This window comes from Bombus vancouverensis, chromosome 2, assembly GCF_051014615.1.
Source record: "Bombus vancouverensis nearcticus chromosome 2, iyBomVanc1_principal, whole genome shotgun sequence".
NCBI classification, from domain to species: domain Eukaryota; kingdom Metazoa; phylum Arthropoda; class Insecta; order Hymenoptera; family Apidae; genus Bombus; species Bombus vancouverensis.
In genome coordinates this window covers 21,875,828-21,890,363 of record NC_134912.1, presented here as the reverse complement: position 1 = coordinate 21,890,363, position 14,536 = coordinate 21,875,828, and the positions used below count along the sequence as shown (strand labels likewise).

Below are 14,536 nucleotides of genomic sequence, written 5' to 3'. Positions count from 1 at the left end.
CAAAGCTAGATTTTCTAAATCCTTGGGAAATTGGTTACAATCGAAGAACGCGCACGCTCTTGAAAAAGAATACCTTGGGAAGATTCATTCAGAATGGTAGGAGGAGGAAGCAGGTATTTCAAACCCAAATAAAATATATATAACTACTACATTTATTATTATTATTATAAATTTTTTTAAATATCAATAAAATTTACTAACAGATAACATAGGTAGATTTAAGAAAGAATAATTAAAAAATTCCAGAATGTCGATCCAAAATGCAACAACTCGAAGAAAAGAAAGCTTCGCTTGGGTTCCTTCGATGGTTTTCCAAAGACGACTCGATTCGTGCAATTTTAAATTTTGCCAAGTATCCATACCTAATAATAATAATAATAATAATAATAATTTGCCAAACGATAGAACAATGTACCTTAGAGTATGATCTACCACGAGGAACTTTGATAGATGACTGTTGGATTTGCCGGTGAAAGAATAGTTAGTTGATTAGTTACCTTGAATGTCGTGGTTATGTTGGTTTTGTAACAACAACAGAGTAAGTCCTTACCATGGTGCGCGTACAAAATATTTAATTTAGAAAGCGTTGCAGAAAATATTCTTCCGCCATACTCCAAGGCATCATCTTCTTGCTGATAATGATGATGGTGATAAAAATGAAAATAATATGAAAGATGATGATAATATCGTTGTAAGGCTCTCGATGCCAGAGAGGGATCTCTTATGATTCTTTATGATACTATGCAAGGTAAGTAAGTAAAAAAAGTTTCTTACAGACATGGCAAAATAATAGTACTTAAACATCTCTAATATCGTATATTATATTTCTGTAATTGCTTGGCAAATTTAGTTACACAATTACCGTAACGAATTATCATCAGGTACAACAACTTGAGAGAAAGTATTTTATAACATAGATAGATAAATAGATAGATAGATAGTTAAAATAGAATATAAGTGAATGTGAATTTCATCTTATTATTATTAGTTACATAATTACTAGCCTTTCTTCTTCTATAATTTTTCTTTTTTCCTTTCTTTTTTTGTAGGTACCAATGGGAACATTGCGTGGTTTAAGAGAACATATAACTTCATAGACAGCATAAATTGTAGAAACAATGAATATTTTATCATCATCATTAGCCTCGTTAAGTATAAAGAAATAAATAAATAATATCCATTGGAAAATTTTTTTCAGAAAATTAGCAGGATTTGTAAATTAAAATCTTGGTCTATAACATAATGTAACGTAATACGATATAATATTATAACAATATAAATGAAAAATATTACGGTAGAAAATTGAATTTTGTTTTTATATTTTTATTTTAAATTAAGAGTTGCTTGTATTTCATATATATGTATATATAGATGATTAACCGCAAGAGGGATCGGTGTTTGGTTAGGACTAAAATTTAACGAGCGAGCAACGCTAAAACGTGATGATGATGATGATGATGATGATGATGATGATGATGATGATGATGATGATGATGATGATGATGATGATGATAATGATAATGATAATAATAATAATACCAATACCGACTGATTCGATAATTTTTTAATATCTTGCAAACGTTCGATATTTTTTTAGATCCAGCTGTTGAGGGGAAAGAAAAAAGTGAATTGTAATTTATATTTGATATTCTATCCATATAAAATATGGATATAAACTAAAGAAATGTTACGATATATATATGTCGGGTTTACATTAGAATTAGGGTTAGGGGCGTGAAACGAATCTTCGTTTGGATTACACGTCGTCGTTATGCAATAGAGAAGACATTGGCTAGTGCAAATACGATTATCATAGAACCGGACAAGTAACCGTGGTAATTAGATACTCGAGAAACTAATGACAATGATCCTAGGTTCGATAACGAATCCGCGGTCGACGGGATGATAGATGAACGTACACACAAAATCTAAGTCGAAAAGCCTTCGTTCAGAAAGTAAGGGAAATTGGCGTTGCTGCTAATTGGTCAATCTCCATATCGGTGGTTAGAAAAAGATGCTAGCCGCCCTCGAGGGAAAGTTGCTAGTGGGAGACGCCGCTCGTTGAAAAATAGGTCTCCTCTATCTTCTCGTAGTTGGGACAAAGACTGTGTGTTTGAAGGACTTTAGTTAGCTGAATCTTAAGATTTATAACGGGCCCTCAGGCTAGCCGAACATGTACTGCGGAGACGCATCGACATCTGGCAATCATCTTACTCGAAAAATAGGGTCTGCGTGTGGCGAGCCACAGGACAGAAACCGTTGGAATGTTTACTGTCGCGTGTCGCCACGAATATTTCTTTTAAGGAGAGCTATAGAATTACTCCATACCTTTGTTAGACAAAGCGTTCATCCCGTGACCGCGGCTACGTTCGGCGACTGACTGTCGCCTCGAGCCCAAGCTCATTATCACGACTCTCGAACAATTACAATCGGGTTGAATAACTACAATTGTTCAATTACAGCTATAGTGGACTCTAGGTTACAATGTTGCGGGATTATCCAAAATTCCAAAGGCTCCGGTGTTCTTTCATCTCCGACATATATAAATCGAATACATGTTATACAGATATATATATATATAAAATAGAATAAAACACATGATCATAGGGAATTCGTACTTTATATCGCCCATTCTTCACATATACATATATAATGCGCATATATTTTTAATTTCTTCAGTTTAAGGAAAATTTACACGAATCGTTTTGTACGTTTTCAATTATTGATTAGAACGGGATCGAAGCAAGTAAGAAACAAAAATGTATTTAATAAAAAAAATGGAGAACAGATAATCGGTAAAAGATTATTTTCTCATTCGACATTTCCAAACATCCTTACACGTGTATATGTATATTTGGTAACTGATAAACGACGCCATCCGTTATCGTACCGAGCATTACGGACGTAGCATCTTCTAGAAAACATTTTTCTATTGTTGTTGTTGTTGTTGTTGTTGTTGTTGTTGTTGTTGTTGTTGTTATATCGTTATAATCGTCTATATCATTGCTGTTGTTGGTCCTTTTGGTTTAATCATCATCGTGGCACGTTTCAAAGTATAATCCCAACCTCTCCAACGGAACCATACGATGCCTTTTATTAAATAACAGAAAGGAAGAATTGTCTTTTGTCGTTAAACGGATAATACGAAACACGAATGGCTGGTTGTACGTGACGACATTATTTTGTAAGCAATCATACCTTGTCGAGCGGTTAAATCCTGAGGATCGTTCAAATAAAGACCGTTTAATCCTCGTCCGCACGATTTCCACCACCATCCGCCTTTTAACATGGAAGCGCAGTTCAACGATGACCTATCGTTGTCCCTGTGTGAAATGAAATATCGTCTCGAACGAATAGTTGACTCTTATTACGATTAATCTATCCGATATTATCCGTTCTTCATTGCTTTTTGCTCTATGCTTTCACATAACCGGAATTGTCATTTCATGCATTCTAACATTCTAATGAAGAAATAACGTGTTACCTGTTGTACGTGGAAAACGGACTATTGTTCGAACCGTACCATGGATCGTTTAATGAGTCACCGGCATTTCCGTCGTAACCGTCAATCTCCAATTTATAATATTCTCCTTCTGAATAGATTTTGAAGTGAGAGTACTGTGCGTACCTAAACGAAAGTACATACATATATAATTTTTGTCTGCGCACGGGTATACGAATGTTCCGAAACGTTCTATATCTTAAATGTACAGAGAAAATCGTCTTTGAAATCCTCTCCGATCTATTCTACACAAACATTAAAGCGTCCGAACTTTGCATCCAAAATCAGTTGCAATTGTAATTTTGATATTTCTTACCTTTTGTTACCTTCGAAATCTTCGAGTTCCACCCGAAGCATGTAATCTTCGTTGTTAGTTAACATGTATATGTTTTCGTTGCCAAGCCAAAACTCTCGAGCAGGATCACCGAAACCGTTTTTATAATCAGCCCAATCACGATTGAAATTTTCTCTTGGCTCGCCGAAATCGTCTCTTCTTTGAATAACCTAGGGAAAAGTGGAAATTCTTTTTCGAATTATGAGATAAAAGAAGTAGGAAGATTAAATATCTTTTACCAACGAACGCGGTTGTTTATTGTACGCACAGTTATTCTTTTTCTGTAACGACCTAAGAGTATAAGCTATCGATTCTACATTGATTCTACATTGATTCTACATTGCGAAATACATTTTTTTTGGAAAGAAACCCGTTCTATCACACCGGTTCTATCTCGATGCATGATGCACACGCGTATATACATATTATAGTATTTAGACGAATCTCTGTTTTACCGTCCAACCTCCTTCGGCGATATCCTGCTCGCAATAAACCTTGAGAAACCAATAGGTTGTTCCACGAATTTGAAGGTAATAGACACCGCTATCTCTCATGCCAGCATTTAACAAATCAACACATGAATAGCCCTGTAACGTTAAACAATATGTACATGTATTATCGTGTATTGTAAGCATTGATAATATGGAATAACGCTTTCTTTTTCTTGCGTAGATTTTTCACTCTGTTACATATTACGTACATAGATTAGTAGTTTTCTCTCTTCCTACAAATATTGTTATATGATACATATAAAAACTACTTTTCTTTCTTTCTTTTTATTTCTTCTGGAAATATGGTATAGATTTTCAAAATTCCCATAAAGGAAGGATTAATCAAAATTTCACCGACAGAGACTTTTTACGAGCCGTATTCGACTTTGTGTGTTATTTACAGTTTGACGAGACGAGTAATTACCAGCAACTTTAAAATGACCGTCTAAACGAAACATTCAGAATGTTAATCGATGTATTAGGTAATAAATTTTTCAAATCTGAACATTTCTTTGTGTTATAGCACATACGATATGTAGGTGAACGAAGGTGGGCATATACGTGGGGGCATGTCGTGTATTCTATAAGTGATTTAACTATACTGTGTATGTTTACGCACGATAAAATGCATATGTTTAGGATTCTCTCCCCGACCCCTCCCTCCTTCCCCCTGCCTACACAATCCCTCCTCTTCCGTAATAATCGGGCCTCCCCTTGTTTACACATTCTTCACATAGAAATGCAGCGGCGTTGTGTTACGTTTACTCTCTCTCTCGCTCTCTCTCTCTCTCTCTCGTCTTCTTCCGTTTCATCGTGTTCGTTCGCTTATTCGCTTACAGGGTCTTACAAGGTAACTAAATTATAGAAAAGAGAGAGGAAGAAAGAAAAAAGTATGTTTGCATAAAAGTCATGCAGTATATCGATTATTCCACTTTGGTTGGTTAAAAACCAAAGAAGAAATGAGAAAGATATAAAATACTATATAATGACTGTTTCTAATTCGTTTGAACGGTGCCGATTACCAGTGACGTTAATTGGTGCGGGTTGGGAATGTTTTTGTTGTTTATTACCTTAACATCTTTGTAATTAAGGAATGCATCGGTGGTAAAGGTCGAATTTGCTGGACTTGGTTTGTTTTTGACACTTGGAAATATAACACCACGATTTTTAGACGATGATCGCTGCGAACTCGGGGATAATGGCGGGCCTATCGAAGGACTGGCTGTCGAGTTGGAGAAATTAGTGGAACCAGCTATATTGCTTGAATTAATGAAATTATTGATCGATACGGCGTTCGACGAGGTCGAGGAAGACATGGACATCGACACAGACGAAACGATGGTAGTCGGATTGACCGGTGAAACGGTTGTTTCAACTGCAATGTCATCAGAGAGTCCAACGTATCTGTGAATCGAAAGAAATTCGTTCTACATGAAACATATTGATTACATAGCAATGTAATAATGGTGTCTCGTTAGTTGAACGTAGTATATTGTTGCTACACTTTCTACATTTATTTATTTATCTATTTATTTATTTATTTATTTATTTATTTATTTATTTATTTACTAATATTCTTTTACACCGTTCTTTCACGCATCATATACCTATGTATAATAATATATTTGAATATTTACTAACAACAGATGCAATCAACTCGAAATACGATTCTTTCACATTACACGAAACGAAAGATTTCTTTTCATCGAACGGAACAAAGCAAACAGATAAAGATAGAGATACGTATGTACATTGTCTGTTATTATTAGAGAGAAAAGATTGTTTCTCGAAAAATGGAATGGAACTGACAACGTCGTAAATGCCTTCGGTTTCTATATTATTTCGTAACATGGTGTATGATAATAAAAGCAAACGAATAAAATATCAAAGAAGGAAAACTAACCTATTGGAGTCGTATTCGACAAGGCGATCGATCGTGGGATCCAGCAGCAATTCCGCAGGTATTGGACGCTGAGCAAGGCTGGCTACATCGTCCTCCTGCTTTCGAAGTCTATTCTCCACTCCTTCTAAATTTTCGATAATCTTATTCGTTTTCGATCTTAAATCCGCATGAATTTCACTGATCGCTCTTTCTTGTCTTTGCGTTTGTGTAAGTAATTCATCGGATTTTGGCAAGAGATCGTCCACGGAACTTTTCGTGCCAACCTGTCGAAAAAAGTATACATACCTATCTATATGGAATACCGTCAAGTGGACAAGTGCATGCGGTCATACAACGTGATTAACACGGCCGGTAAACAGTGAAATTAACAATTGTGCCACATCTTCTCAGCTTACCACGACGTTCCAGACTTCGTCCATTTTCTCCGATACAGTCAACATTGGATATATTTGTTCGACGAGTCGATCGATTTTACTCTGCCTTGGTGGTGGCGGCTCGGTAGTTGTTGTTGTTGTTGTTGTAACGTTGAACGCCGGTCGACCGTTCGTACTTCCTCTCACTAATATCGCATCGTGCACGTCACTCATCATGTTGTAAATAGTTCCCAAACGATCGGAAACCAAGTTTACGTGAAACTGTAACTTTCTGTCCATATTGTTGGTCGCTTGCCTTAAATTTTCTATCTCGATCGTAATGTGATTTATTACTTCGTTACTCATCGCTTTAGTGATTTCGATTACGCTCATACTGACTGGCTTTTTTTCGCTGGCTTCGGCATTTATGTCGTCATTTTGTAACAAGTTATTATCCAATTGATGTTTCAAATCGATCAATTTATTATCTATATCCGATACTTTTTGATCAAGTGACAATAATTTTTCACCAAGAGTGAAATCGGATGTTGATGGATTTTCTCGCTTCTGATGGATTGCTTGTAATTTCGAACCTGTTTTGCCAAATAAATGCCAATTTATACGATAAAGTTGAACAGCGAATAGCAAACGTAGAAAGAAAAGAAGAAGAAGCATCAGCAAAAAGATAAAAGTATGGAAAAAAGACGAAGAAAACGAAAAAAGGCGGAGCGGAGGGAGGGGAGGGGGGAAATACAGGGAAAGCAGGCTTGTATACGTGTGTACATATGTAGGTATATGTATGCATACCTATAAAATACACGTAAATACGATTGTTAAGTAAACGATATAGATAAAAGAAAACCGGCTGTAAATGTAATACAATTCAAACGACAATTTTTAGTTGCGATCCATGTTTGTTCTAACCGATTCGATCAGTCCAATATTTTTTTCTTTTTTTTTTTTTCTTTTCTTCTTCTATAGATACGTCTGTTAACGAATTTCTGTTTTTACGTATCAGCATTTTATGTACATACATACATACGTACCGCTTCTAATTTCACTGTCGTTTTTATCATCGCTCCTTTTTGTCGAGTATGCAGATTCAGTTGAAGAAAATTCAATTTGATGAGAATTGAAAAGTTTTAGATCTAATGTTCGTAGCTTTGTAATAACTGCATCGGTTTTATCGATATTATCATTCACGCGTGAATCCAAAGCTTCCACTCTTCTCATCAAGTGTTCCACCGCTTTGTCCAAATTTTCAATGCGCTGTAATTTTGATTCCAAAGTCGAAACTATAACCTCGAAAACGTTAAAGAGGTATTGCTCTCTGAAAAAAGAAAGTACCGAAAAGTATTAAGATCAAAGAATGAAATTCGTTTTAATTTCAATTAAGAAATTTTCATTTCACTCGAGTAATACAAAAGTAAGAATGTTCGTCCATTGATTCGTTACATCTTAACTATCTCGAAGATTAATAGAAATTTCAAAATATGAACAAATTATCAAATTTGATTAATATTAGTTGCTACAAAAAGCTACAAAATTAATTCATCTTCTTTAAATAAATTAAACGATATTGATAATCGATACATCATTGCTATAGATGAGAAAAATGTTGCTCTATCTTATATAAAATAGTATCGGATCTAAGATAAAGCTGAATCTGAAACAACTTGCACAGATGTATCCTTTCTCTCGTTACGATGTAAACTGTAATTTTACGCAATCCATAGGTAGGTCAACAGTCGTACTCTCCATTACGGTCCTTTCGAATCTTACAAATCTGTAAGCTTTATAGTGTAATGCCTAAATTTGTAGAATTTGTATCCGTGTAAAATATGACGGCATTGTTATCATTCATTTTACCACATGTACACGACTACTGAACGATAATCAACATACTTAAATAATTAACATACATATACATTATTAAGAATTACAACATATTTTCGTAAATTTTATCATTTATTCTCTTTTCGTAACGCACACGCGATATTCGTATTCGTATTCGTGCGTGTATTCTCTGGTTTACTCTGGTTTTATTCGTCGAATAAAAATGTAATTTATAATAATAATTATATATAAATATAGTACGTAAGATGCGATGATTATAGAATGTAAAATATATACAGAAAGAAAATGACTCGCAAATATTTGCTTACTCGCTTTTACTAAATATACAGATACGATAAATATATCTTGTAAGGAGAGTAGGAGAATATCATAATTATTAATTATTCGAACGAGGGGATCTATGTTTACCAGTTTCAATGATTTTCAAATATATTATTGTCAGGATCGTGGTTTTTGAACAACTATTTCCTACGTATGTTTGGGGCCCTGCTCGGCTGTAGCTTTCGAGATATGTACATATTCGAAAAAATACCTTTGCTACCTTTTATCTTGGTATCGGTTAGGTTGCTGGCAGCTTTATGTACCGGGCATGATGATATTACCTATACGTATGTATGCGAGTTTATGGCTCTCGCATAGATAAAGCCAAACTTGTACTGTTTCGCATTGGAGGATCGCTGGATAGATGATTCCTCCACAGTGAAAGTGAACAACGAAAAACGCAGAGTATTTACACCAGTTCACTGGTGGATGAATACTCCGGATGAACGCTAACATATTCTTGGCGACTGAAATAGTGAATTGTTTAAATAATATATTAGAATCTGTTTTTTCTTCAAATTGACGAACATCTACGATTATTATTAAAATTACACATTGCACATAAGAGCAATCGGCCGAGACCCTGTAGCCTTGTAATTGAAACGGCCGCTCGTTGCAAGTTTGATAGTCCTACGTGCTATAATGAAATTATTCCTACGTAAAAATGAATTAAAACAATTAATGACAAGTGATTAATAAGAATTATTAGTAAGGAATACTTTTTAAATCCTATTTAACTGATTCGATATGATGAGACGAAACCTTTCATAATCATAAGAATATAATAGAATGAACAGAGGACAATCTGCTATATTTTTATACATTCCTATGCACAGTTGCAAGCGCCACAACAAAGTTTGTGAAGTTAACTTATGTTTACTTTATCGTTTCCGATAATAAAAATACTTTATGATAGTTATCAGCTTCTTTCGGGCAAAGTTATTTTATTTCTACAATATAAAAAGTTGAGTTCTCTCTTTTAATTCTTTAGAATTACGATATTACAATCATTAATGTCAGATTCATCGAGGTGCAATAAAACAAAATATTCTCAAAGGTCACATCTATCAAACCCAGTTGTTAGAAGCAGCGATAAACTTTATGTAAAATTTTTGATCGAGAGACCTTTACAAACACGACGATACTGCTGCTGCAGTGCGACATGCTCGACGTATCGTCGACTGATTGTTTGAAAAATGGTTGGCAATTCGATCAAATGTATAGGCAGCTGAGGTTAGTATTGCTTAAATGCGATCGATGATCGACTATGTCTACTGTCGTAGTTACGATTGGCTGAATGAGAAACAAATATTTATACAAGTACGTATTTGGTGCTGACGAGATTTGCTTCTCACTGATTTCTTCACATATACTTGAACGATTCTAACCGAAGAATGAAATTTAAAACGTAATTTTATTGTATTAATTTCTACTTCGTTGCAGCTATTGCCGATTCATCGACAAGTATAGTATGTACGTATGATTATGAAAATTATAATAATAAACAGATCTCGTGTTCCTAAGCCAAAAATCGTTCCCTTTACTTTCCTTCTAATTATCAAATTGTCAGATTAAGATTTTATACCTTATCTATACGTAAATGAAGTTGTCTATTATAAAATTCTATCATCTCAAACGTATCGCGTAATGTTAATCCCTGATATTTCTGTTGTTTCGATTATTATGCCGACATCGTTATATAAGGTTACCTTAAATAATTATAGGACTTTGTTCTTTCACGAATGCTCCTCTTAAATAAGTCTCAATAAGAATAATTGATACCATAAGCGTAATTATTATAGATATCGGTCCTTCGATTCATAGAAAACAGAAAATGCTGTTATTCTTTCAAATACAATTGTATCATATAAGGTCCATGACGTTGCAAAAAAAGAGAGAAAGAAAGGTTACGATATAAACATACATGACAGAACGCATGTTTTAATTTAATTTATTAAGCTATAACTGTATAATTGTTTTACTTGATCCACATTTTTAACCAGCTTATAACGAAAATGGGCATGAATATTATCGAAATTACCCTAGTGTAAAAGTACTCCGCAGCGAAACCAACGAACAAAAACTAACAACGACTATTGAAAGGTGGAAGCGGAATTACAACGAGCGTTTACAACGGACGACATTCCACAACTGATAACTTCCGTAAGATTGAAAAAGAAAGGTAACAAATTACGAGACGAATACCATGATGATTCTAGCGGAACGACTAATGGTAGTAGATGTAACACGTGTATACATATATGTATACCCGTCCATGTATCCTGACATTTACGAATTTCCTATTACGTCATTCTGCAACCTTCGTGTTATACTTCGGGCAACAGAAGCAATATTTATTAAGAACTAATATCGATAAAGTTGTTATGCATAAAGGTAAGTAAGCGTAAACGTACATATAGGAATGTTGCGAAGGTATCATCAAACTTGTAATGAATTTGTCTCTCGTCTTTTTTCGCGTTGCAATCTATTTACATATTATGTTTATTTTTGATAGAGTCTGACATTGATATACCTACTTTCCGATTGGTATCGATCGCTTAAAATGGATAATCATGAAGACATTGCGATGCAGGCTTACAAATAAAATGTTTACAGTGAAACTGTTAAAAACTTACAGTTCTAGAAAACTAGATTTAAGTGATTTTTGAATATGTTTAATTTTCTTGTAAAGACTCAACATTTTGAACAACTTTTTCCTATACATGCAAGAGTCTGTCGGCCATAATTTCCAAGATATTCCGAGCAAAATACTATCGATACCATTACAGTGAGTAGTACTGCCTGTAATAATTGTACGTTCGTGGCAGCGTATGCGTTCGTATTAGTTTCCAGCGACCAGATAGAGTGACCTGACCGAAACCTGACGCTTATTCTCTGTTTATTGTGTATACCATATGATGTATACGAAGGAAGGTGGGCCGAGGCCGGGATACAACTCCGTGGCCCAACTGCACATGGGAGGTTCTAAGAAATGTCTGTCTGTCTTACAATTCAATTAAAGATGAATATCATCAATGTATTGAGCTTAGCTTCTTTAAAAACCAGTCGCCACGAGGAGGTCGGCAACACTTACATAAAATAATAACAATCGTTCTATTTCGTAAAATAATATCAATTATTTGAGTCATAAGTTATGACATGACAGGTGTTTTTCTTGCAACCTCGAATACGCAATTGTGCATGGAACCTTTAAACTCACCCAAGACTCTTGTTCATAAACAGAAAATACACTGACACATATGCTACTACGGATGGACAAATTTGGTACTCTATTTCGACATAACTATAGTATTTACTTATCTTACAGAGCCTTGATACTGCACGACAACTTTAACTAGTTATAAATGATTTATGAAAAATGTATTTTTTCGCACAATTTACTAATTTACAATATAAAAATTGGGCTTATCGTAACGCAGCGAGTCTTATTTTACAGATAATTTTATTAACTTGAAAAGTTCTACTGAAACTTTTTCATGTACAACAAATAGCGTATAGGGTATAAAACGATATGTGAAAAAAGGTTGTGTTTCTTTCGTTTAATCGGTATTTCTTTTATAAAGCATCAGGGGAAAATTGTTTCAAAGTCGCTTTATATAATATGCAAAAATATTTTTACTATCAATTTGTTCCTGAAAAAATATTAATTCAAATGGACTAGAAAGAAAACACTAGTATATATGCCAGCCAATACATTACCACATACATTAGAGAGAATATATGGTTTTTCGTATTTGTCATCTTATACTCGTACATACATACACATGTAAATCTTACGCATGAAAAAGAGAATGATGCGCGCGCGAAGGGAGTTGTTGAGTTTTTCTCGTTGACTGTTCATACTATTTTAAATATTGTATTATATTATGCAATTTGGGTGTGATTGTCGAAATTGTATTGATCTTACGCGCCAAAAGTTATTTAAGCTACACAAAAACCAAACTGATCAACTTATTCAAGTTAATCAAGATTAAAGATTTGTTTTTGAAAAATAAAACCTTGTAGATGCTAAAACAAAACAATTTTCTAGACAACGGAGATAATCTCGGTGTAGCTTCTGCCTACCAGTTTAATTAGACGATTAATTAATTATTAGTTGTGGTTTGTGCAGTGTCGTTAGAAGAAGGTGTATCAAATACAAGAATTAACAGACTCGTTATTGTTGACAAGTTCTTAGCGATAAATGAAATGGTAAATAAATAAAAGAAAAGATAGTTTGGCTAATATGTAATAGGCACGTAAGTGGAAAGCGAGATGAGAAGGCAACCAGTATGTAATTTCTAGAAAGAAAACAAGGTTTACAATCAACGATCCGATAAAATTCATAAAATTCTATTACATAAGTGACAAAATATTCTTTAGCAATTCCGCTACTATTATTAAGAATCAAACACCTTTCGCGTTGTTCTGCGAAGTTACATAAGGGAAAGTCTAGCATGAACCCCAATAGAACGACAACACAAGGCGAGACAACACGACGACGAGGGATTTATAGCTGTATACTGCAGATTGTAGATGTATGCTGCTACACGCTGCACGAATTGAGAGGATGGAAAGAGAAAGCGAAAGAAAAAGGCGAGTATAAACCTGTTTCAGTACAATAACGGAAATTCTTACGATTAAAGTCGTCGGATCAAAGCATTAAACTCAAACCAATTTTATTTGAATCGGCGTTATTTTTATTACCACATTCGTTCTAAACAAATAACTCGTTTTCATTTTCCTAATATTAAGTGGTACAAATTTGCTACACAAACGAGCAAATCACAATTAAATTGTACTTGTTTCAGAATAACAAATTCCAGAAGAATTATTGGATTTTTTAACTTTTCACCACGCAAGAAACACAGGAAAGCTGTACGGACAGATTGTCCGTTGGTCAACTACGATTAAGTGAATATGTACACACACACACGCACGCACGCACGCGCGCACACACACACACACACGCACGCACACACATATGTTATACACTATATGCTATTCGCAAAATTAAACAAGAAAAAGAAATTAGTCTTCTCGAATATTTATCATCGATCAATCTATCGAATGAACTTAAGTGTTACAATGCCTATCATCTTACTCTATTCTCAACTTCTGATCTTTACAAAAAAAAAAAAAAAACAATGTTAATTAATATACTTTATTGTTTTTTATGCCAACTTACCTATTTCGTTGAGAATTGCGGCTAGGTATCGGTATCGTGTTTCCAGTGACGTTGCCTCCATTGTTACTAACGTTACGGGTATTACGTTCATCGGCAGAGGTCCTGGGTAGTCTAGGACTTCCAGCAAACACGATACCCAATAAACATGTGGCAAGTACTACAGCTTCTCTCATGATCGAACAATCGCAGAGAATGAAAGGAATATGAAAGATATGGGAGTGAATGGATATTTTTAACGGCAATGTCAATGGCGAGGAAGTATAAAAGGGAAAGGAGAAAGAAAAGAAGAAGAAAAGAAATAGAAGAAGCAGAAGAAGAAGAAGAAACAGAAGAAAAAGAAAGAGAGAACGGCAGAGATAAAGAACGGAACGAAGAAAAATACGCGATTTTAAAAATTCACGTACCCACGGCACTCCCGACGAAGATCACTTAATGTTCGGTTAGTTGTTCGCATGCAAGTTCTTCTTCTTCTTCTTTTTAAGCCGAACATCCATTCATTCTCAACGCTTATATATATATGTACAAAGCAATAAGTAAATTCACCAACGATAATGTTTCTAAGTGAAGATATATACGCGAGAATGTAA

At 34.6% G+C, this 14,536-nt stretch overlaps 1 protein-coding gene across 1 annotated transcript; it reads right to left on the bottom strand.

Moving 5' to 3' along the window:
• Window positions 1-2,601: 2,601 nt before the first annotated feature.
• Window positions 2,602-14,336, bottom strand: LOC117162373 (uncharacterized). The gene is made up of 10 exons (XM_033344256.2): window positions 13,950-14,336; window positions 7,630-7,913; window positions 6,626-7,176; window positions 6,231-6,493; window positions 5,398-5,731; window positions 4,292-4,423; window positions 3,819-4,006; window positions 3,485-3,628; window positions 3,199-3,323; window positions 2,602-3,090 (listed from the first exon to the last, which is right to left on the bottom strand). The coding sequence occupies exons 1-10, from the start codon at window positions 14,120-14,122 to the stop codon at window positions 2,996-2,998; spliced, it is 2,289 nt and encodes a 762-aa protein (XP_033200147.1). The 5' UTR covers window positions 14,123-14,336; the 3' UTR covers window positions 2,602-2,995.
• Window positions 14,337-14,536: the final 200 nt, after the last annotated feature.

Bases quoted from the DNA above. Each gene is read 5' to 3' on its own strand.
- LOC117162373 (XM_033344256.2), bottom strand. From the start codon at position 14,122: ATGAGAGAAGCTGTAGTACTTGCCACATGTTTATTGGGTATCGTGTTT. The intron at 3,324-3,484 runs GTAACACGTTAT...CATTTCACACAG, and splicing joins CCGTTTTCCACGTACAACAG to GGACAACGATAGGTCATCGT. The intron at 3,091-3,198 runs GTATGATTGCTT...ATTTAATAAAAG, and splicing joins GGATTTAACCGCTCGACAAG to GCATCGTATGGTTCCGTTGG.